Genomic DNA, 25211 nt, shown 5'->3' on the forward strand with positions numbered 1-25211 from the left:
TAAGAAGAGACCTTTCCATCCTTGGAACTTAAATATGCTCCCATCATGTTGGCTGTCTTCAGGTACATAACTTCAAAAGTCTAAGCTTTCTAAACTCATTATTCTTGTTTCTTGTCACTATAGTGGGAACATCAGTGACCCCTGTGATCTGCCTTACACTGGGCAGTGAGACTCCTTTCCCTGATTCTCAAGTCAGTTTTGGTAAGTCATATATTTCATCTCAAATCTCAAAGCTTGTCCATATAAAGTTGGTTGAAATATCCTCTGATTCACTTAATTTTTCTAGCATCTGGTAAGTTCCTCTATCACTATTTTATTCTTGATGGATTCTTCCACATGTGTGTCAATTCTATCACCTTTAATTGAGTACCACTTTGGGATTTTGTTACGTATCTCCATTGTGACTGTGTTTTCTACTTTTCTCTTTAAACTTCTTTTAACTCTTTTTTTTCCTGTCTTTACTGTGTTGCACTTTGAACGCATTAAATTATCAGTCATTCTTTTATTTTTATAAAAGTATTTAGCTTATAAGCTCCATACACATTGTTGTTACTGTTTCAAGTTTTGATACTCAGTATTTCATTGTGTTTAATTTTAAATGTTTTCTCTTTAATGTATGCCTTTCTAATTTTGCATTGCTTTTTAAAATTCAACTTTCATCTGCAATCACACCATCCACATGCAGTTGTAAGAAATAATCATATGATCTATATACCTTTTGTTAAAGTTCCCTAATGTAAAGTCTGTCAACACTACAGTACACCTTCACATTGACATTTGTACATTCAACACAAACGCTGAAACACAGACACCTCTCTTATGGGTCTTTCTCGCTGCATTCACTCTTCATACTCCTTCTTTCCTTAACTCCAGTAGCTTCTAATCTGCTGTCCATTATTATAACCTTGCATTTCAAGTTTACATGTTAAGTGGAAGTGAACAGATTGTGGCATTAGGGGTTGGCTTTTTCCCTCAGCACAGTTCTCTTGGGGTTTATGAAGGTTGTTGTATGTTGTGGCTTGGATATAAAATATCCCCTGAAGGCTCATGTGCTGAAGGCTTGGTCCCCACAATGTACAGACAAGCTACATCATGAAAAGGGAATTAATCATTCAGACTCCGAACTAATGCATAGATTAATCCATTGAAAGATTTGTGGTTTGATAGCTTTATTGAAAGATGGCAGAAACTAAAGAAATGACCTAGTTACAGGAAGAGTATTAGTAGAGGCATGCTTTGAAGAGTTTATTTCATCTATCAGACTCTTCCTCTCTGATTCCCTCTCCTCTCTGCTTCCTGACAGACATGAGATGGACAGCCTTTCCCTACTGTGCCTTTCTTCCATGATATTTCTGACTTAAGTTTGCTTAATTTACCCATCTCCAGTTCTATCCATTTTCTGCAACTGGCTTAATGTTGTTTTGTGGCTGCATAATACACACACACACACACACACACACACACACACACACACACACACATGCACACACATAATATTTGCGATAGTTTGAATGTAATTGGCTCCCATACACTCATAGTAATTGGCATTATTAGGAAGTATGGCCTTGTTGGAGGAAGTGTGTCTCTCTGGGGGCAGGCTTTGAGGTCTCCTATGCTCAAGTGATATCTAGTGTCATGGTTCACTTCCTGTTGCCTGTTGGTCATAATGTAGGACTCTCAGTTCCTTCTCCAGCACCATGTCTGCCTGTGTGCCACTATGTCATTCCATGATGATAATGGACTAAACCTCTCAACTGTATGCTCCACTTAAATGTTTTTATTTATAAGAGTTGCAGTGGGACTGGTGTCTCTTCACAGCAATAGAAACCCTAAGACAGTATTCTTTATCCATTTGTGAGAGATTGGATATCTTGGCTGATTTGTTAACTTGTCTGTTGTGATTTCTGCCATATCAAATATATGTATATAGAAAACTTCATTGTACATTGTACTTTCATTCTTTTATGTGACAGAAATAGTATATCTAGATCAAATATTTTCACATTTAAATAGTTCTTCTAAAGTGAATAAGAGTGAGGAGAGTGGACATACCCACTTGAGGCTGCCTGCTCTGGGTGCCCAGGAGAAACCATAGATCTGCCCAGAGTCTGAGAAGTTGGGTACTATTATGGTGAATAAATATATATGATGAGGTAGGAGAGAGAGGGGGCAGAATGGAATGGTTCATGTTCTGTGGCGAGCAGCAGATCTGAAGAGGTGAAGGTTACAATGAGGAACACAATGGCATGGGAGACCTGTTCACCACCCTGGTCCATAGTGATATCCTGACCTGGGCTGCTGCCAGGATCCATGTCTGGGTCCATGACCCTACCCTATCTGCAGCCTGTATTGATGTTCATGGCTCCTGTTACCACCAAAGACAATACAGATGCCCAGGACCTGGGCCACCTCCTGGTACCATGTTGATGTCTGAGGGCCACCCTACAATCCGGTGATGCCAATCTGAGTAACCTGTGCTACCACCCAGAGCCATAGTGACATCCAAGCCTGGGCTGCTGCCAAGGACCATGGTCTAACCATAGCTGGAGTCTGTGTAGATATCCATGGCCCGAGTTGCCCCTGTGTTTCACATAGCCACATGGATGCCCATGTTCTTGGCTGCCACCTGTGGCCATGTAGGGTTCCAAGGGGCATGGTGTTGACAGAGCCATGCCAATCTGAGTTGCCTGTGTTGCTACCTAGGGCCATGATGTCAACTGGGCCCCGGGCTGCTGCCAAGTATTATGTCTGGGTCTGTGGTCCTATTGCAGTCAGGGTCTGTGTTGATATCTGTGTCTTCTATGGCCTTGAAGGCCAAGTGACTACTTGGAATCTGGGATGTTATGTAGGGCCATATTGGAGACCAGGGACCAAGCTACTGCTTGGCCCATGCTGATCTGAGAGACCTGTACTGTCGCCTCCCAGGTGGCATCCAGGCCCAAGCTGCTGAAGCTGTGATTGGTGTTGATATCAATTGCCCATGTGGAAGCCCATGCAAACCCTGTGTTGAAATACTATGGCCACACCAAGCTGGCCCTGACCCTTGCTGGTTCAGGGAGAGCCTCCCCCCTCAGCAGAGAAGTTGACCTCACTCCTCACCATGGGTGTGGTGTGAGAGTGCTGGCTTCTCCCCTCACCTGAAGGGGGGGGGGGTTCCCAGAGGCCTGAACTAACCAGAGTGGCTACCACCCAGGCACACATCCAGGGCCTTGAGTTGGCACTCCCAAACATCTACCCCATCTGTGGCTTGTGAAGGGACTGGTCCTCTAGAATCATAGCCACAGGATCTTGAAGACTCAGGATCAGCAACAGCAGATCAGGAAGAAAAGACCTTGGGGAGGCTGCCTATAATCTCTAGTTCCCCCACTCTGGCCATATACCTGCCAGTTATGCCCCTTTCCCAGAATATTCCACAGTCTCCCAAAACAGTTCCACCAGCTAGGAACTGGTGTGCAAACATGTGAAGCTGTAGGAGACACTTCAGATTCAAATCATAACTTCCCATCCCTGACCCTTATCAGCTCATAGGCAACTCATAATGCAAATGTATGCAAATCTCAAAAGTCCTCACAATTTTATAGTTCTAAAAATTTCAAAGGATCTAAAACTCAAGATGATAATTTAGCTGTGCATGCTATCAAATGGGGGAAGGGGGGTTATATGCTTCAAAATATAATGGCACAGAGTAACTATTCACAACCCATGAAGAGGAATGGAAGCATAGCAAGAAAAGATTAAGGCTAGTTTGTAGCTTAGGGTGCAAAATAATTGTAGAGAGGCTTCATATACTGTTGAGAAGAATGTCTTCTCTGCCCATTGGGCAGAATGTTCTATAGACACCTGTTGAACACAGTTGATGTAAAGTGTAATTTAGCAGTGAATTTTCTTTGCTAAATATCATATTAGAACTATCTAGATGCAAAAATGAGCTGATGGGTCACTGTTTTGTTTTGCATTCTGTTCCCCTAAAAAAAAAAAAACGTGACAAAAAGTAACTTGGGAAATATGGGCTTATTTGGCTTATACATCCTAATCATAGTCCATTACTGAGGAAAGCCAGGGATCCAAGTCACAGACCATCACCAAGGTATGCCAAGGCAGGAACTTAGGCAAGACAGGAACCTGGAGTCAGGTATGATGCAGAGGCCATGGAAGAGCACTGTTTTCTGTTTTGCTACCCATAGCTTACTCAGCCTACTATTTTTAATTTCTTAATTTCTGTCTTGACCCATTTTTCATTCAGTAGAGAGTTGTTCAGTTTCCATAAGTCTGTAAGCTTTCTGTTGTTGAATCCAAACTTTAATCCATGGTTGTCAGATAGGATGCAGGGTATTATTTCAGTTTTCTTGTATCTGTTGAGACTTGCTTTGTGTCTGAATCTATGGTCAGTTTGAAGAAAGTTTCATGAGATGTTACAAAGATGGTATATTCTTTTTGTTTTGTTGAAATGTTGTGTAACTATCCATTAGGTCCATTTAGTTTATCATGTTAGTTATCCAACATTTCTGTTTAGTTTTTGTCTGGATGACCTTTCTATTGGCGAGAGTGGGTTATTGAATTCACCCACTATTAGTGTGTGAGAGTCAATATGTGATTTTAGTTATGTATTTTTTATGAATTAGGATTCCTTTGTTTTTAATGTATAGATTTGGCAGATTTTTTTCTTTGATGAGTATGTAGTGTCTGTCCCTAATTCACCTGAATAGTTTTGGTTTGAAGTCTATTCTATCAGATATTAAAATGACCATACCAGCTTAATACTTGGGTCTATTTTCTGGGAATATCATTTTTCATCTTTCTACACTGAGGTGATATTTATCCTTGATGTTAATGTTTATTTCTTGGACATAGCAGAAGGATGAATCCTGTTTTTTTTATCCATTACATTGGTCTGTATCTTTTCATTGGGGAATTGAGACCATTGGTATTAAGAGTTTTCTATGAACAATGTTTGTTGATTTCCATTTGTGCTAGCTAGTTTTACACCAATTTGACATAAGTTAGAGTCACCATAGATGAAGGAGCCTTACTTAAGAAAATGCCTCTATAGGATGAGGCTCTAGAAAACCCTGCAGGACATTCTCTTAATTAATGATTGAAGGTGGAGGTCCCAGCCCCATTATAGGTGGTGCCAACCACAGGTTGATGGTCCTAGGTTCTATTTAAAAAACCCAACAGGCTGAGCAAGCCATGAGGAGCAAGCCAGTAAGCAGCACTCCTTCATGGCCTTTGCATCAACTCCTGCCTCCATGTTCCTGCTCTGTTTGAGTTTCTATCCTGACTTTAATGCTATCACTTGGGAGGCAGAGTTGAGTTCTGCCTGGATCTCTGTGAGTTCAAGGCCACACTGGACTACATGAGAGAATCAGAACCAGGCAGTGGTGACACATGTCTTTAATCCCAGGAAGTAATATGGCAGGACACAGAAAGGTATATAAGGCATGAAGAAACAGGAAAGAGAGAGAGAAAGAAAGAGAGAGAGAGAGAGAGAGAGAGAGAGAGAGAGAGAGAGAGAATGAGAACTAGTGGCTGGCTTATTCTGCTTCTCTGATCTTTCAGCTTTCACCCCAATATCTGGCTCTGGTTTTTTACTAATAAGACCATTTAAGATTTGAGCAACACCCCTTTATTTAATTTGCTGGTCTAAGATGATTATTTCTTGTGTTTTCTTAGGTGTGGTTAATCTCTTCAGGTTAATCACCTTCTAGCATCTTCTGTAGAACTAGATTTGTAAATGGATGCTGCTTATATTTGATTGTATATTGGAATGTCTTTCTCCTATTGTTATTGCAAGTTTTGCTGGTTATAACAGTCTGGACCAGCATCTATGATGTCTAAGTCGTTCTGGCTTTTAGAATCTCCATTGAAAACTGAACTGGAATATTATTTTAATAGGTCTACATTCATATGTTACTTGGTGTTTTCCCTTGAAGCTTTTAACATTCTTTCTTTGTTCTGTACATTTAGTGTTTTGATTATTGTATGTCATGGGAAATTTCTTTTCTGATCCAATCTATTTGGTGTTCTATATGCTTCTTATACCTTGATAGACACATCTGTCCTTAGGTTAGGGAAATTTTCTATAGTTTTGTTGAAAATATTTTCTGTGCCATTTTCTGGGTTTCTTTTCCTTATTCTATTCCTATTATTCATAGATTTGGTCTTTTTATAGAGTCCCAGTTTACTGGGTGTTTTATATATTACCTGGATTTTTTATATTTAATATTCTCTTTGACCAAGGTTTTGATTTCTTCTATCTTGTCTTCAATGCCTGAGAGTCTCTTTTCCAGTTCTGGTATTTGGTTGGTGAAACTTGCCTTTGAGCTTCCTGTATGAATTCCTAAATTTTTCATTTCCAGGTTTACCTCAGTTTAAGTTTTCTTTAATTATTCCATTTCCACTTTCATTTCATTCCACTGTTCATGTTTTCATGGATTTCATTAAAAGATTTATTCATCTCCCCTCTAAGGTCCTTGGGCATACTCAAGTAGCTATTTTGAAGTCCTTTCTTCTGCTTCAGCTACATTGCATTTCTCAAGGCCTCCTATAATAGGGTTTTTGGACTCTAGTTGAGACATATTGTCCCAGCTATTATTGATTATGTTTTTATGCTGGTATCTAGGCATCTGAGTTTTGAATCACTGTAATTCTAGGTGCTGATAGCTAGTCTTGTCTGTGTTGAGTGAGTGTTCCATTCTTAGTTTTTGATTGTCTATTTATTCAATAAATCATTATGTATACAAGTTTGTGTATGTTTACTTGCCCATATTTATGCCCCTGAGTTTAGAAGTCAGAAGTTGACATCAAGTATCTTCAGTCACTTTCCATATTGGCTTCTGAGACAGGACCTCTGACTGCATCTGAGGCACACTAATTAAACTAGATGGTCTGACTAACAAACTTCGGGATTCCCCTGTCTCCACTCCCCTAGTGCTGGGATCGTAAGTGAAAGACCAACTGTGTACGTGGTTGGTGGGACACTTTCCCTACTAAGCCATCTCTTCAGCCCCACAACAGACTAAAGTCTAAAATAATATGAGATTTATATTTTCAATGTCCCATATAAAGGAGAACAATTTTTAAAATCAGCCTCCTTTTTGGTAAAAACCTTTAAGAATATATTGAATAACTGCCTATACTATTAGTGCTATCTGATGCTGATAAATGGGTATGACAAGACCCCTTTCCTCAGTATTACCAAAAATGACTGAAGAAGCTGTTTTTGTTTTTTTGGTTTTCTTATTTTGTTGTTGTTGTTGTTGTTGTTCTAACAAAATCCCAACAGAAATAGTTTAAAGGAATGCGTATTTTGGCTCACGGTTTCAGAGTTTTGTTTGGATTCTTGTTCTTAGACAAAACCTTGTGGCATTAGGAGTCTACAGCAGAGAGGAGCTGTTTGTACCACAGTGGACCAGGAGGCAGAGATGAAAGCAGGAACTAGGGGTCAGAATTAAACTTCAAGGGCCTGTTCATAGTGACCTACTTCTGCCAAATCGGCCCACTCCCATCCTGTACAGTCTCACAGTCCTCCCAAACATTAGAAACACTAGGGTCAAACCAGAACATGGGCACTATGGATGTATGTAAAGAAGTAGGATGACCAGGGCTGGTCCCCTCAGTCTCCAGGCTAAAGAGTCAGCTACTGGTCTGCATTTCTTTGTCCTGGACATCTCCAGAGCAAACCAATGCCTCAACCCTTGGTTCAGAGGAGATTGTCCAGTGCTACAGCATACATACCATGTTCCTGAGACTATGAAGCAGACCTGTGGAAGCCTAGGTAGACTGTCACTCAGCTCCTTCAGTCAGCCTCCAAGGCATGTTTCTCCACCTCCCTCCCACCTTTAACTGCACATAAGCCAGGCATACATTTTCTCCTGCTCATAGTTCACCTTCCTTACATATCCCAGTCCAATGTCCCTTCTGGTGTCTTACACCTACCACAGCTTATTACTATGAACATTTTTAATGTGCTTGGGTAACATGTATGATTTATATTTTTAATCCTTTTAAATAGAGTATGACTAAACCAAAAAAAAAAAAGAAAAAAAAAGAAATCTGGAAAGTGGTGGCACATGCCTTACATCCCAACACTCAGGAGGCAGAGAAAAGTGGAACTCTGTGAGTTCAAGGTCAGTCTGGCCAACAAAGTAAGTTCCAGGACAGGCTCCAAAGCTACAAAATACTTCCCATAGGTTTGGGTAACCACTAATTTCTTGAACATCTTTCCTAGTATATAATATATACTCATGAACTTCTTACTGATTGAATAAAAGGAGGCAAGCAATAATCTCTGAGTAAAATATATACACTATGTTTCGTGGAACTTCTGAGACCATACCCAACTGCATTCCAAATGAAGAGAGTTGATCATCTGAAATCCATTTATAAGGTTTTCTGTACCCATTGCTCATGATTCTTGTTAGCTTGGAACTGGTTATGACCTCAGACTGAAGCCAAAAAGAATTCAAGGCACTAAGACAACCAGGGACAAATTTGTCAACGCCAGTGAAAGCTCCTTGGTGTCTGGAAGACTGCAGCCTATGAGAATCATTCTGATAAATATTGTACCCAACCCTAGCGTATTTCCTTCTTTGACCTATCCCAGCCCTGAATTCTCAAGCCTCAGTTCTTCTTCTCTAGTTCTCTTGTGAGGCTTTGAGAAGAGAGAGACTCTGAGTGAGTCTTTGCAAGAAATGCCAAACATGGTTAGGCTAAATTTATATTCTGTTAGACTTTATGACTAGTGGTTCATACATTAATCATTTAAACAGACATTTCTTAAATATCTTGAAAATTAGTTTTGTTGAATCAGCACACAAAGTGATTTGTTTCATGATGGCATTTTATATACTTTATGTTGATTCCCTTCCCCAGCAGTCTCCCTGTTCCTCCTTGTCCCTCTGCTGCTGGGTTTCTCGGACCCCTGGTAGCCCTCTCTCCGCTTTCCTGTCACATGTGTTCTGTCACCTCCCCATTGTGTCCCCTTCTCCTCTGTCAATATCTCCTTTCCTTCTCGTGTTTCCCTTTCTATTTACACACACACGCACACACACACACACACACACACACACACACACGCGCACATGCACACACACATGCACACACGTACGTACACACACACACACACACACATGTATGCACGCACACACACACACACACCTTACAGAAATTAAAATCCAAGTTCCTCATATGAGAGAAAATGTGGCATGTGTCTTTCTGAGCCTAGGTGACTTCACTCAAAGTTCCACCCATTTTCCTATAAATGCAATGATTTTTTTCTTTACCACTAAATAAAATTCATTTGTATGTGTGTTCCACGTTTTTTAATTTGTTCATCTATGGATATACATTTAGGCTGGCTCCATTTCTTAGCTATTGTTGTAGTGTAACAATAAACAAAGGTGTGCTCTGTGAGCCGTTGATTACCTATGGGATGAAGAACTGGGTCATTGTTGGAGAATATTATTTCAAAGTGTGTTGCATTTCTTCCTACTGCTTTTGAATTGTTAACAGTTCAAAATATGTTTGATCAAATAAAATTACCCTGCAAGCAGGAGGCTGAGTCAGCAAGTAGCTGACAGGAAGTGGTAAGGAGGAACCACATGTAGCAAGTGTTTTTTAAGTGGTGACTGAGAGAAGGAGGTTGGGTTTTTTGGAAGATGCCAGCAAAGGGAAAGGTTTAGCTACTTGCTACTGAGCCTCTCTGTGTGAGCAGAATTCCACCTAAACCATTGAATCATCAATTTTTTACACTTAGATAAGTTCCCTTAGTAGCTTTGAAAGAGTCAGGTGCCTGAGGGAACAAAATCCCCTTTGGCCGTGGCCCTTGCCTAAGTCACTGCTTAAGGGGCAGCCACCATAGATAATAAAAACAATTAACAACAATTGGTGTCCAACCAGTGGTAGAACCACAAGGAAGGAGGATTCATACCAGCTGGCTCTGCTGCATCTGTCCTCTGGACTTCTACACAATAGCAGTTAGCTATCTCTTGCCTTGAAAAGTAAACAGAATTCCTGATATATTGGGAAATCCTGTAGGAGAGCAGGAGAGAGTTAAACAATATTGAAAAGAATTTTTTTTTTCATTAAGAATGGGAACATAACAATGCAGGGTACTAGGGCTCTCTATACTGCTACCTTAGAAGGCTTAAGTTAGAATCAGAATATGAGAAGATTAATGATTTAACTGACACTGATATAATAATGATAATATATACTATCAGTATGGTAATTAATATCTTATCAATAATAGCCTTTTTTTTATGCTAAATATGACAAGTGGATTAATAGGATGCAGGCCTTGGAATGATATACTAATGAATAAAAAGAAAAATGCCTAGACACAGACAGAGGAATTTAGGGCGGAATTCAACACACCATTGCATTGTGAAACTGGAGAGGAATGGCCTAAGGTTATTAGAACACCAACTTCAATATATCCAGTTACTGTTCGACATCAGCCACCAGGTAATATGCATCCCCAAGGCTATGCATAAGTTAACTGGAATCCCGTAGATATGTTAGACTTAAAGAGATTTAAGGAAGCAGTAGTTTCATATTGTTTGCATTCACCCTTTGTAAAACAGATGTTAAATTCATGGACAACTAGGAATAAAATCATTCCACATGACTGGAAGAATTTAATCTCAGCAGGATTAGAAACTGGTCCTCAGTTATACTGGAGAATTTATTGGATAAAGGAAACCAGGGCCCTAGAACAACAAGGTAGGGCTAGAAGTCATGAGATTTCCCAAGACCAAATTTTTAATGAGGGTCAGTATGCTGATTTGCAAATGTTGGATGATAACACTCTGATTCTATGATGTATAGCAGCCTTCAATGCTTGGGGCAGGGCTGAAGAGTCAGGAAAGAGGATTGAATCATTTACTAAAATTATACAAGGCCTGAAAGAAGCTTTCACTGACTTTTTTTTAACACAGATTAACATCAGCTGTAAATAGAATGATATCTGATCAAACACTAGACAAATATTAATTGAAATTTTGGTTTTTGAAAATGTTAATGAAGAATACAAAAGGGTGATTAAGCCTTTAAAGGAAAGATCAGCACACATAAAGAAATGGATCAAACATACAATTGATATTGGCCCCCGTACTTCTAATGTTGATCCTGGGGTAGGAGCATTGCTTTCTAAAAATATGAAGAAAAATCAAAATGTTAGGTGTTTTAATTGTGCTAGACAATGTCATCTGAAAAGGGAGTGTACTCAACATGTTCCTAGAAATAATGTTTATTCTAGAAGTAATTCAAACAGAAGGCCCCAGACTTCTGGAGTATGCAGAAGGTATGGTAAAGGTCAACACTGAACTAATGAATGTAGATCAACAAGGGAGACGAAGGGTAACCCTTTGCCATCAAGAAACACCAGGCTGGGCCTCTCACAGGGCCCAATATCAAATGTAGTCCAATTATTTCCTGCCAGTATTGGGGAAAAATCTCCACAAAATGATTTAATGATTTACTGTCTGTTGTTAAAAATCATGCTGATCTGCTTTAGAAGATAAAACAAAACTTTTGGGAGAAACCATAAAGCAGTTTTGGCAAATTTCTATAAATGATCAAAGACCAAAGTTAACAATATGAGTAAATGGCATAGAAATTGAGAGTTTAGAAGACATAGATGCAGATGTAACAATAATTACACCAAAATCATGGCATCCAGGTTGGCCTCTTCAGGAAGTAAATATTCAGCTTATAGTAATTGGCAGTTTGTCCTAAGTAAAACAAAGTACAAGGTGGGTTGAATGTATAAGGTCAGAAGGACAGAGAAGAAAAACAAAGCCATATGTGGATAATATGGCAATGAATTTATGGGGACATGGTTTACTACAGCAATGGAATACTCAGAATAACATCCACCCAATCTCAGAAACAAACTATAAAGTGAAGAATGCTTCTGAGAGAATTTTCAGAATATACTATCATGGACAATCACAGACCATTCAAGCTGAACATAAGCAAGGCAACACAGCTGTTGGTATTTCAAAAGTACCAACAGCCCTACCTTTAAAATAGCTGAATGACAAACCTGTTTGGGTGGAACAATGGCCTTTGACATCAGAAAATTTTCAAGTCTTAGAATAGCTGGTACAGGGGCAGTTTAATGTTCAGCATACTGAAGAATCAACCAGTCTTGGAATTCTCCTGTATTTGTTAAAAAAGAAATCTAGAAAATTGAGAAAGGTAACAGAGCTAAAAGCTATTAATAAGGTCATTCAGCCAATGGGTTCCCCTGCCTTCTCTATTACCTAAAGGATAGCCTATTATAGTTATTGATTTAAAAGACTGTTTCTTCACTATATCTTTACAAGAAAAAGATAGAGAAAACTTTGCCTTCATGGTACCTACTTACAATAATTCTCAGTCCATTAAGAGATATCAATAGAAGGTTCTCCCACAAGGAATGTTAAACAGCCCCACTCTGTGCCAATATTTGTCAGACAGCTATTGAAAATAATTTGTGTACAATATCCTCAATATATAATTACCATTATATGGACAATATTTAGCTAGCTGATTCAAATGTAGATACTTTAGTAAAAATGTTTGAAGAAGTAAAGAAAATTTTGCATTGCTTGGGACTACAAATTGCTTCTGAAAAAATATGAAGAGAAGATTCTATTAATTACTATTAATTGCTAATTAATTAATTAGGGTTATGAAAAATACATCCCCAGAAGGTACAAATCAGAAAAGATCAATTGCAGGCTTTTAATGATTTTCAAAAATTGTTGGGAGACATTGCCCATCTACAGCCTACTACTGGAATAACAAATCAAGAACTGAGTAATTTGTTTCAAACTTTAAAAGGTGACAGGGACTTAAATAGTCCAAGAGAATTATCTGCTGAAGCTGAGAGAGAATTTGTTTTGGTGGAAAAGAAATTGCAGGATACTAATGTGGATCATTTAGATCCAGAGCTTGATTGTATGCATTCTGGTTATTTTACCCTCTATGCATTCCCCTACAGGAACTTTAATGCAGAGGGAAGATACTATCTTGGAGTGGCTATTTTTGCCACACAGAGTAAAAAGTTAAAGACATTTGTGGAAAAGGTTTCTGGTTTGATTTTAAAAGGAAAATTAAGACTTCATCAGTTGATAGGAATGGACCCAACATAAATTGTAGTGCTTTTTACTAAAACTGAAATTGCTTCATTATGGGAAGAAAATGAAGATTATCATGATAAAGAGCTTGCAGTAATTTTTTGGGAGAGCTAAGTAACAATTATCCAAAAAGCAAGAGATTTCAGTTTATAAAAAAATTAATTGGATTCTACCTCATATAGCAAAAGGTACCCAAATTTCTGGAGCCCCTACATCCTATACTGATGCAAAAAAAAATCAGGAAAGGCAGGTTGTAAGTCCAGAAAAATAAATAAAGTGTCTCAAAGTCCTTATGATTCAGTTCAGAAATCAGAATTATATGCTATTCTCATGGTATTATTAGATTTTTGCAGAACCTCTTAGTATAATTACTGACTTTCAGTATGCAGAAAGAGTTGTCTTACATACTGCTGAAATTTATTATTCATACAATTACAGGAAATAGTCAGGAATCATCCCATATATATGACACATATCAGATCTCATAGGGGGCTTTCAGGTCCTCTAGCACAAGGTAATGATGAAATTGATCAGTTATTAATAGGAAATGTATTGGAGGCCTCAGAGTTTGGTAAAAAAAACACATTATGTTAATAGCAAGGGTTTAAAAAAGGAATTTTCCATCACTTGGCAACAAATCAACGAAATTATAAGAAAATGTCCTACTTATTCCTTGTATAACCAAAATCCACTACCTGCAGGAAGTAACCCAAAGGGTACTCAAATAAATTAAATTTGGCCTATGGATGTGTTTCATTTTGCAGAATTTGGAAGATTAAAATAGGTATACCATATCATAGATACATTCAAGATTTCAAAGAACAACTGCTTACAGTTCTGAAAAAGATGATTCTGTAATTATACATCTATTAGAAGCAATGGCCATGATGGGGATACCTGTTAAAATTAAGACTGACAATACTCCAGCAAACATGTCTAGTAAAATGAAACAGTTTTTTAAAATATTATAACATAAAGCATATTACAGGTACACCACACAAACCCAAGGACAAGCAGTAATAGAAAGGTCTAATCCAACTTTAAAAGAAATGATTAATAAACAGAAGCAAGTAATAAAAAACACCCAGAGATAGATTACACAATGCTTTATTAACTTTAAATGTCTTAAATGCCAATAAAAAAGGCTGCAGAGAGACTTTGGATAATAAAAAAATGATTAATTAAGTCAACCTATACATTTTAAAGATGTGTTAAACTCAGAAACAATGATATGTGTTATGTTGGGAGAGAGGTTTTGCTTTTGTTTCCACAGGAGAAGAAAAACTATAGATACCATCAAGACTAATAAAGAATAGATTTGAACAGGAGAGCCTTCCTGATGAGGAAAGGAGATAGCTAAGAGGTAAATTGGCCTAATGGTATAGCATAAAACTTCATAAGTCTTCCTAAAATTTGTTTCTCTTGGCATTTACAACTATAAAAGGCAAATGGATTTTTGTGGTCCCAATGTAATTAAATTGAAGCTGGCTTTAGGGTTACAATGTGGCTCTCTCCTTCTCTAAACCCAAGCATGTTTGATAAAGGAAAATCCCAAGTCTCTGTCTCATGTCAGAAGAGCTACCTGATATGGGACAGAAGAAACCCAAAATTTAGAGAATTTCCTATTGCCAGTAATCTCACAGTACTTTGGCTTTATTCTATTTAAAGCTTTTCATAGGCATATATATTAGCTCTAAATTTATAAGACCATTTTGTTTATGACACTTAAAATGTTTAAGTTTGCAGCAGCGAACCGTGACCAGTCATAACAGTGATCTTTGATGTCTCTAATAGAAGATAGGGCCCCACAATGATGAAACTATGGGGATTGCGGTAATGCTATTAAGGGGACAACCAAACCCTAAGATCAGTATTGGGCTACAAACTGCTTAGGACAACTCAAACCTGCTTGCTGAGAGGGTCTAGCCTCACAGGATACTTTAGCCAGGATTTCAGATAAGCTCTGCACTTTACCATTACACAGAGACTGGACAATGAATGTTTCAGCTGGTTTTCTCAAGATTTGGCCAATATTTCAGTTTTTTTCAGGGTATCATCACCTCCAAAGAACAGGAAGTAGTTTGGGGACATGACTCCCATTCCTAAGAGGTGGTATTTGGTCATTTGGTGGGTTATGAATGATTGTTATCATTTATGGGGTTGTTTCTTAATTGTTACAGGTATTGACAAAGGAGGAAATTATACAAATTACATTACATTCAAAGATCTCTTTTTAAAAAGAAAAAAGATAGGGGGATATAGGAATGATAAACTAGAAGGGTAGATTATTGAATCTACTTTAAATACTAGGGTAGATTATTGAATCTACTATAAACTAAGGGACAATTATTGATCTCAAATATTTTGTATTTGTAAGGACTTTTGTATAGTGACACAAATTTAAGGTAATTTTTGTTGCAACACACTCTATATATGTTTCTACTCTTGTTTAAAGTATTTTTTTATATTGATAAAAAATTTAAGGTTATATTTGTTTCTATTTTTGTTTGAGGTGTTGTGCCTATGCAGTTCATTTGGAAATGTAGGGCAAAGTTGTAGTGTTTGAAACCCATTATTATAAAGTATATAGGATAATCAGGAACATAGGTTAGAGTTAGTCATTCATAGCAACCAAAACTGCAGATATGTTAGATATGTTTTCCAGATCATATAGAGATTTATTTTAGATAGATAGATGGTCTTCAAACCTTTCAAAGACCTACAGAATTTAAAATGTTTTGTTAATGTAGGGCTTTTCATGACAATGAGACACATGTGCTCCTGGCAGCACCAATTTACTTCAGAGAAGGTGATGGACATTGAAGAAACTCCTTAAGGAGTTTCCTTTTATTTGGGCAAATAACTACTTTTTCCTTGACTGTTGATAATGTGCTGTGCAAACTGGACATGCAGGACATAGAGGAACAGCTGGTGAACTTCACAAAAATAAGGCAGAAAAGTTCTTCAAAATTCCTGCTTCACAGAATAAACTGCCAGACATTCTGAAGGACACAGAAGAATGTGACTGACAATATAGGCAGGACAGTGTTTCAGATTTCTTACTTCATTGAAGAGTCTGCCAGATCCTAGGGGCCTGTGGGCTGAAGATGGATGCCCCAACATTGCAAAGGAACTTGGAGTGATTGTCCAGGCAGTCAGATGTCTCTGTCATTTGTAGAGTTTTTGGAAGTTGTTTGCAATGCACAATTTGTCTACTCAAGTAATATATATCCTTCTGGGGCCTTTGATGAAGTTGAAGACTAGATATAGTTGCAGTTTTTCTTAGACTTGAGAGAAATAAATTCAAATAAAAAATTTTAGATTCACTAAGATAGGATAGAGTATGGGGTATTTTCTTAAAATTTACCAAAAAACAATTAATTGAAATTTGGTACATTGAGAATATAATCCTTACTTGATAATTGTTCTTATTGTATACAGTTTTACTATTTTAAAGTTAAAACCTTTCATATTTGTTTAGAAAAAAAGGGGAGAAATGCTGGAGAATATTATTTTAAAGTGTGTTGCATTTTTTTCCTACTGCTTTAGTTAACAATTCAAAGATGTGTTTGATTAAATAAAATAAGCTGTGAGCAGGAGGCTGAACCAGCAAGAAGCTGACAGGAAGTGATATGTAAGGACCATGTATATCAAGGGTTTTTTAAGTAGGGGCTGAGGAGAAGGTTAACTATTAGCTCTTCAGCCTCTATGAGTGAGCAGAATTACACCTAAACCATTGAATCCTAAGTTCTTTAGATTCAGATAAGATCCCTTGGCAGCTTTGAAAGAGTCCATACCCAAGGGATCAAAACACTCACAGGGCATGGCCCATGTTTAAGCCATTGCTTAAGGGGTAGCCACTGTCGATAATAAAAAACAATTAACAATAGGTCATAATTGTAGCATAAATCTTAAAATGTCTTATTATTAAAATAAAACCTGAGGCCAGTTGTTGTGGTGAATGCTGGAAGATCAAAGAAGCAGAACAAGCCATAGCTACCTCACCTCACCAGTTCTTCAGCTGGTCTTGTTTCCTCAGACTGCAAGCTTCTGTGTCCTCATCCAAATCGATCTCAGCTGAACTGCTGCTCAAAAGCCTGAAAGCTTAACCAGCCAAAATACTTCTAGTTTCTGGTCTTCATGCCTTATATATCTTTCTACTTTCTGCCATCACTCCCTGGGATTAAAGGCTGGATTTCTGGGATTAAAGGCAAGTGTCACCAAGCCTGGCTGTTTCTAATGTTGCCTTGAACTCACAGAGATCTGCCTGGCTCTGCCTCCAGAGTGCTGGGATTAAAGGCGTGTGCTACCACTGCCTATCCTCATGTTTAATATTGTGGCCATCATGCTTTCTGACCCCAGATAAGTTTATTTCTGGGAACACAATACCACCACACATAATAGCAACCTTGGTTTCAATTTTTTGATAAACAGATTTCCACAGTGGCTATACCAGTTTCCATTCCCCCACTCCCACACCCAGCAATAAAGAAGGGATCCTCTCTCCCTGCACCCTGGTCAGTATCTGTGTCATTTGTTTCTTCAATGAAACCCATTCTAAATGGGATGAGGTGGAATCTCAAAGAAGTTTAAATTTGTAATCCCCTGGTACCCCAGGATGCTGGGAATTATTTTTCAAATATTTTTGGTCACTTGTATTTCTTCTTTTGAAAACTGTCTATTCAGTTCATTAGCTCATTTACTGACTGGATGATTTGTTTTGGTATTTTTAAAGTTGTTCATGTATTCTAGATATCAATCCTAGGTCTGATATATAGTTGCTAACAACTGTCTCTTCTCTCTATTGATTGTTTCTTTAAATATGCAGAAGATTTTAAATTTCTTATCATCTTATCTGTCAATTCCAAAGATTATTATTTGTGATACTAGAGTCCTTTTCAGGGAAAGGTATTGATTATGCCTGTTATCAAACTTGGGGATCACAGCCTGTGACCCAAGTCAAGTTCTTAATAAGCCAATTACAAGAGCAAAAAAAGTGGAAAGCAGAAAAACATTTATTCAATGTAGCCTCATTGTTCTTTGTCAAGGTCCAAAAGTGAGGTTAAAGTTGAAGGAGAGGGCCAAGGATTTACACCTGTAAGCAGTCAAGATGTGGTCCCGCCCACCACTGAGCCATCACTGTCTGGGCTTGAGTCTCATTCTGTAATATATTCTGACAAGTTTTTAAACGTTTATTTGTTTTGGTTTCTTTGAGACAGGGTTTCTCTTTGTAACAGCCCTAGCTGTCCTGAGACTAACTCTGTAGGCCAGGGTGCCCTCGAACTCACAGAGATCCTCCTGCTTCAGCCTCCTGAGTGCTGGGACTAAAGATGTGTGCCACTACTGCCTGGCATGACTTTCTTTCTGTGGCAGGAGCAAGTTCTCTCTGTGGCTGGGGCCTTTTCTACTCCCAGGATGAGATTCCTAGAGAGAAATTTGCATTTCTTTGGAGTCCTATATTTCAATAGTCTGATAGTACATTTGAGAGACATGGGTATCTTTTTACAACACCTTCATTTCTGCCAAAACAGTTACATGCCTAAATCTTGCAATATCATAGCTACGTTTTCCTCAGTCAATTTCAGATCATCCATAAAGGCTTTTGATTCCTTTTTCTCATTATCCCATGAGTTAGAAACAGTCACCTTCTTCATATGAATGTCCAGTTTTCCCAGATCTGTTTGTTGGTGATATTGTCTTTTTCCAATATGTTCTTTTGACACTAGGGTGAAAATTTAGATTACTGTTGCTGCAGGACTTATTTCTGGATCCTCTTGTTTATTCCAATGATTTATGAGTCTGTTCTTGTGATTAAATCCATGTTGCTTTTGTCACTTTGGCTCTGGAGTATAATTTGAGATAGGTATTACAGTACCACCACTTTGCTCTGTATGCTTAGAGTTGCTTTGGCCTATTCAGGTCATTATCTTATTTGCTGTCATATTTGTCAATTTGAGTGCAGGATATTTGTGGCCGTTCACATATTTAAAGTTTAAAATATTCTATGAAAAGTGATTCTCTTCCTGGAGACTCTAGTTTTAACTAACAGAATCCCAGCTTCCACACAGGGAAGTCTGGAAAGGAAAGTTATCACAGGCAAAAATTTGCCACCTAGCTAGCAGCTACTGCTTATTTCAGAGGCACAATTACAATTGCCTGTGAAAATGGACAATAATTAGAAATGACTACCAAGCAGTTTAAGTTATTCTTGAAAACTATCATGTTTCTATATATAATTTGTATAAGGTAATAATTGGCTATGGAATTTGAATGATAAAATATAATATTAATGTATTACATTTTCAAGGAACAAGTTTGAAGCTTTGACATGAATGAACAAGTAACTCAACCTGAATTGATCAAAGACTGGACCAAAGAACATGTGAAAAAATGGATAACTGAAGACCTTAACATTGATGAGAAATATGCTCAAATCCTGCTCAATGAAGAAGTGACAGGCATGGTTCTTCAGGAATTAACTGAAAAAGATCTTAGAGAAATGGGGTTGCCACGGGGTCCAGCACTTCTGATAAAACGTAAGTATAACACATTGAATAATTCAACAGAAAGGGAAAATCAAGATTCCAGACAATTAAGTAATACAAAACTCTCAATAAAAGAACATCAAAAAAAGACCAAAAATAAGGAAAAGAAATCAGTTTCATTGAAAAGAGATCAAGATCTCAGAGAGATGGGACAGAATAAAGATCAAGACCCAAGTCTTCTGAGAGAAAATGTGTTAAATGACATAGTGATTAAAGACACAGAAGGTGATAAACCCAAAGCAGAACAGATGTCTTGTATGCCACATCCTTTTGATTCTTTTCATGATGACAAACGCTACATAGAACACTCTGTTCTACAAGTTGCTGAAACAGGGCCGCTCAATCTCATAGACCCAGTGCATGAATTCAAAGCCCTCACAAACACTGAAACAGCCACAGAAGTTGACATTAAGATGAAGTTTAGCAACGAAGTCTTCCGGTTTGCAGCAGCTTGTATGAATTCACGCACAAATGGCACTATCCATTTTGGAGTTGAGGACAAACCACATGGACAAATTGTCGGTGTGAAACTCACCAGTAAAGATGTATTCATTAATCACTTCAATGTAATGATCACAAAGTATTTTGACGATAGTGACATCAAAGAAGCCAGGGCATGTATTCGGGAACCAAGGTTTGTGGAAGTCCTAATGCAGAACAATACATCAGCTGATAGATTTGTCATTGAAGTAGATGTTATTCCCAAACATTCTATATGTGAAGAAAAGTATTTCTACATTAGGATGCAAAGTTACACAGATAAAACATGGAAACAAAGCGAAGAGAATTCACTGTTTGTGAGAGAAGGGGCTAGCTCTAAGAATATCCTGGCCAATCCCAAACAACGGGATAGAGAGTTCAAAAAATTTCTAGAGAATTTAAAGACATGGACAGCATCTAGAAAAGAGGCTGAAGAAGAAGACAGGATGGTGACTAAGAAAGAGAGTGAGGGGCTAAAGCTAGGTAAACTTTTGACCAGACACCAAGGCTCACTGGATAACTCTTACTATGACTGGTACATTCTTGTAACAAATAACTGCACCCCAAATCAAATAGAGCATTTAGATTTCCTAAAGGAAATTAAATTGTTTGCTGTGCTGGATTTTGATCCTTGCTCTCAGATCAAGGGAGTGGCCAAAGCTTACAGAGAAAGCCGAATTGCAAACCTCCACCTACCCAGTCAGTATGAAGAAAAAACTAGCATGGAAGAGAAAATTTCTACTCTGAAACTTTATGAGCAGCCCAGCTGGATATTCTGCAATGGCAGATTAGACTTGCAGAATGACTCATGTCAACCTCTAGAGCCACATTTGTGGCAAAGAGAAAGAGCTTCTGGGGTCAGGAGACTGATCTCGTTTCTCACAGATGAAAACGTAGTGGAAAGAGGGAAGGTTTTGGTGGTGTTTCTCTTACTTTCTCCAGTAGAAAACCAAAAAGATCCACTCATTGAGACTTTCTGTGCTTTCTATCAAGTTTTCAATGGTATGGACAACATGTTGTGTATCTGTGTCAACTCACGTATCTACCAACGGTGGAGTGATCTGCTGCAAGTAAGACTGGAAATCAAAGAGGATTTAGCAGAACATAGCATTTCCACTTTAAATATAGAACTGGTCAACAATACCATCCTTAAACTGAAATCAGTGATTCAGTCTTCAAGAAGATTCTTGCCCTCCTGTGGATCCTCCTCAGTTATCCTGGAGAAAATGGAGGAAGATATTCTGTCTGCACTAGAAATCCTCTGTGAAAATGAATGTAGAGACACAGACATAGAGAAAGATGAATCCGAATTCCTAAAATTTAAGAAATCGAGAGAAGAACACTTTTATCGAGGAGGCAAAGTATCCTGGTGGAACTTCTATTTTTCTTCTGAACACTATTCCTCAGCTTTTGTGAAAAGGGATAGTTATGAAGAACTTACTACGTTAATACAACAGTGTGCAGAGTCTCCTAAACCGGTATTTGCCAAAGTCATAAACCTGTACCATCACCCAGGCTGTGGAGGCACTACGTTAGCTATGAATGTTCTCTGGGACTTAAAAAAGAAGTTCCGATGTGCTGTATTGAAAAACAAAGCAACTGATTTTGAAGAGATTGGAGAACAAGTAATCAGGCTGATCAGCTACAAGGCTACCAGCCACCAGGATTACATTCCTGTTCTTCTCCTTGTGGATGATTTTGAAGAACAAGAAAATGCCTACATTCTGCAGAACACCATCAATTCCTTTATAGCAGAAAAGGGTCTGAGATATGAAAAAACACTAGTAATCATCCTGAACTGCATGAGATCTCAGAATCCAGATCAAAGTGCAAAATTAGCAGAAAGCATTTCACTAAAATACCAACTTTCTGCCAAAGAACAAAGAGCTTTTGAGGACAAACTTGAGGAAATTGAAAAGGAGCATAAGAACTGTGAAAACTTTTATTCCTTTATGATCTTTAAAGGCAATTTTGATACAACTTACATAGAAAATGTAGTGAAGAATACACTGAAAGACCTGGACACTCACAGCAGGAAAGCCCAGCTCATTTCTTACCTGGCATTACTCAACTCTTATGTTACAGATTCTACCATTTCAGTATCACAGTGTGAAATATTTTTGGGAACCTCAATCACTTTCACCAGGAAAGATGAGAAACCTAAAAGCGTAGAAGACAACATGGGAACCTATTCCACACTTCTAATAAGAACAGAAGTTTCAGAATATGGGAGATACACTGGAATACGTCTCATTCACCCTCTGATTGCCATTTACTGTTTAAAAGAACTGGGAATGAGCTATGGAATGGACAAGTGTCAGATTGCATTGAATATACTAGCAGAGAAAGTATTCTATGACTCTGGAATAGGAAGAGACAAATTTAAGCATGATGTGCAAACTCTCTTGCTTACAAGACAACGTAAGGAGCATGGAGCTGAAACAGATACTCTGTTTTCACCATTAATTGAAGACTTGCAGAATGAGGAACCTGAAAAGGTCTTGACTGCAGGAAGTGATCGATTCCCACAAAATGCACTCATTTGTCAAGCTTTAGCAAGACATTTCTATATTAAAAAGAAGAATTTTAGTACTGCTCTGGTCTGGGCAAATTTGGCCAAAAGGAAAGCACCTAAGAATTCCTACATTTCAGATACACTTGGTCAAGTTTACAAAAGTGAGATCAAACAGTGGCTGGTTGAAAATGAGACCAGTAGCAGTATTAGTGTGGGTAACCTAACACATTTGCTAGAAATCGCAGAAAAGGCCTCCAAAGCATTCAAAGAGTCTCAGCAGCAAACGGATAGTAAAGACTATGAAACAGAGGCCTGGTCACCACAGAAGTCCCAAAGAAGATATGACACATACAACACAGCAGGGTTCTTTGGTGAAATAGAAGTAGGTCTTGACACTATCCGGATTCTTCAGCTCACACCCCTTTTCCACAAAGAAAATGAAATGTTGAAAGACGCTATGGTACAATTTTTGTCTGGAAAGGGGATCAATCCTCCAGACACAAAAGATGAATATTATGCTGTTCTTAGCAACTTTACATCCCACCTACAGAATTTACAGTCAGATCTGAAACGATGCTTTGATTTTTTTTTGGATTATATGGGTCTTCTAAAGCCAAGGAACACCCCAAAAGAAATGGCAGAGCACTCACTAATTAAGAAAGTCAGCAGGTGTTTCAAGAAATATGCAGAACTTTTCTGCCGATTAGACACCAATGTCTTACAGGGCAAAGAGAACCTGTTACTCCTAGAGGAGAATTGTAGGAAACGCATAGAAGCATGGAGAGCAGATACATTTTCAGGCCTCCTTGAATATCTTAATCCAAACCATAAAGAGGTTAACAACATGGAAAATATAGTGAAGGACTACACCTTCCTATTACAGCAAGGCCTAACCAAGCGAATGGCCAAGGGGCTGACAAAGGAGACACAGAATTTCATTTTGGCCAACATTATTCTTAGTTGTCTAAAGCCCACTTCCAAGAACATCCTGCCATTTAACACACTGAAAACAAAGCTCCGAGAAGTCCTGCGACTTGTGGGACTAAGTCATCCATATCCTGATCCTTATTTCCTGGCCTGCCTCCTATTCTGGCCAGAAAACAATGAGCTAGATCAAGATTCCACACTCATAGAAAAGTATGTCTCATCCCTGAATCGATCCTTCAGGAGACAGTACAAGCGCATGTGCAGGTCCAAGCAGCCAAGCACCCTGTTCTACCTGGGGCAGAAGAAGGGACTGAACAGTCTTGTTCACAAGGCCGAAATCGAGCAGTACTTCAGTGAAGTGCAAGATTCAAATTCCTTCTGGCAGAGTGGAGTAGTGTGGGAAAAGAGGGAAGTCAAAGATCTCCTGCGACTACAATATGGTCAGGCTGAAGGCAAGCTAATCTCTGTAGAATACGGAACAGAGACAAAAATAAAAATACCAGTGACTTCTGTGTACTCGGGTCCACTCAGAAGTGGAAGGAACATCGAGAGAGTGTCCTTCTACCTAGGATTTTCCATTGAGGGCCCTCTAGCATATGGCATAAAAGTGATCTAAGAAGGTACATTAGTCCAAAGGTCTAAATTTTTAACTATTATTGTACTCACTCTTCCTAGTCCATAGCATTTGCATGACATTATTGGCTTAACTATAATCACAGTTTGCTTTTTTTTCTCTAATCCATTATGGAAGACCTTGTAGGACAGGAAATTATCCATACCACAGAACTTGGCACACAGCAGCTTCAATCACTCCATATACCAAATATGCATTCCCAGATTGACATATTTAGTTAAGATGTTTCAGTTGGTTTCTATGAGTCATACTCCAAATGGTCAATAAAGTCTATGTAAAGTAAATCACCTTTCTGAATTATTTCTTCACTATGACACCTGAGATACAAAGATGAAGTATATGAAAAGGTGCTGGAGAGAGATCTCAGCTGTGGAGAGCACAGAGGACCTGGATGAGTTCCCACCACCCACATCAGTCAGTTCACAACCACCTAAGCTGAGAATGAGGGAATCTAATGCCTTCTGGCCACCACTGACACCTATGCTCACATGTGCACTCTGTCTCTCTTACTTTCTCTCTCCATTTCCTCTTACACACAAACAATTAAAAATTAAATTTAATCAAACAGTTTCAAAGATCTCTGCTCTAGGAGAGTGTGAATGTGAGTGTGTGTGTGTGTGTGTGTGTGTGTGTGTGTGTGTGTGTGTGTATGAAGGCATCATGGAGGCAGGTTTCTGTCACTTAAAGCTACTGCAGAGGTATACTCACATCATCTTGATGTTAGTAAATGCTTCTGTGGAAAATAAATACATTGCTCCTCACTCTCCATTGAACCCAATGCTTGCACAGGTGCACACACACAATTCCTCTCCACATCTTTACTTTAGGAATGCAAAGGAGAAAGGAACAAACTTCAAACTGTCCTTGTTTGAATTCACCCATACCAAGCCCCGAGTGAGCATTCTCCAAAGCCATTTCTCACCCTCTTTGAAGGTAGAATGTTCCCCACCTAGATTTTAGATCCCATTTCTCTTGCCTTCTTG

At 38.4% G+C, this 25211-nt stretch overlaps 1 protein-coding gene across 2 annotated transcripts in view; it reads left to right on the top strand.

Annotated features, from left to right (window-relative positions):
• Samd9l (sterile alpha motif domain containing 9 like) overlaps positions 1 to 24516 on the top strand; it is a 30906-nt gene extending 6390 nt beyond the window's left edge. Inside the window, exons 2-3 of one of the 2 annotated variants that reach the window (XM_036182902.1) lie at positions 124 to 201; positions 19435 to 24516. In XM_036182902.1, the coding sequence (XP_036038795.1) occupies positions 19456 to 24210 (4755 nt within the window). In that variant the 5' untranslated portion in view covers positions 124 to 201; positions 19435 to 19455 and the 3' untranslated portion in view covers positions 24211 to 24516. Of the gene's footprint in view, positions 1 to 123; positions 202 to 14464; positions 14491 to 19434 lie in introns of those variants that run through there. The other variant, XM_036182903.1, reaches the window with a different exon arrangement.
• Positions 24517 to 25211: the final 695 nt, after the last annotated feature.

This window comes from Onychomys torridus, chromosome 3, assembly GCF_903995425.1.
Source record: "Onychomys torridus chromosome 3, mOncTor1.1, whole genome shotgun sequence".
NCBI lineage: Eukaryota > Metazoa > Chordata > Mammalia > Rodentia > Cricetidae > Onychomys > Onychomys torridus.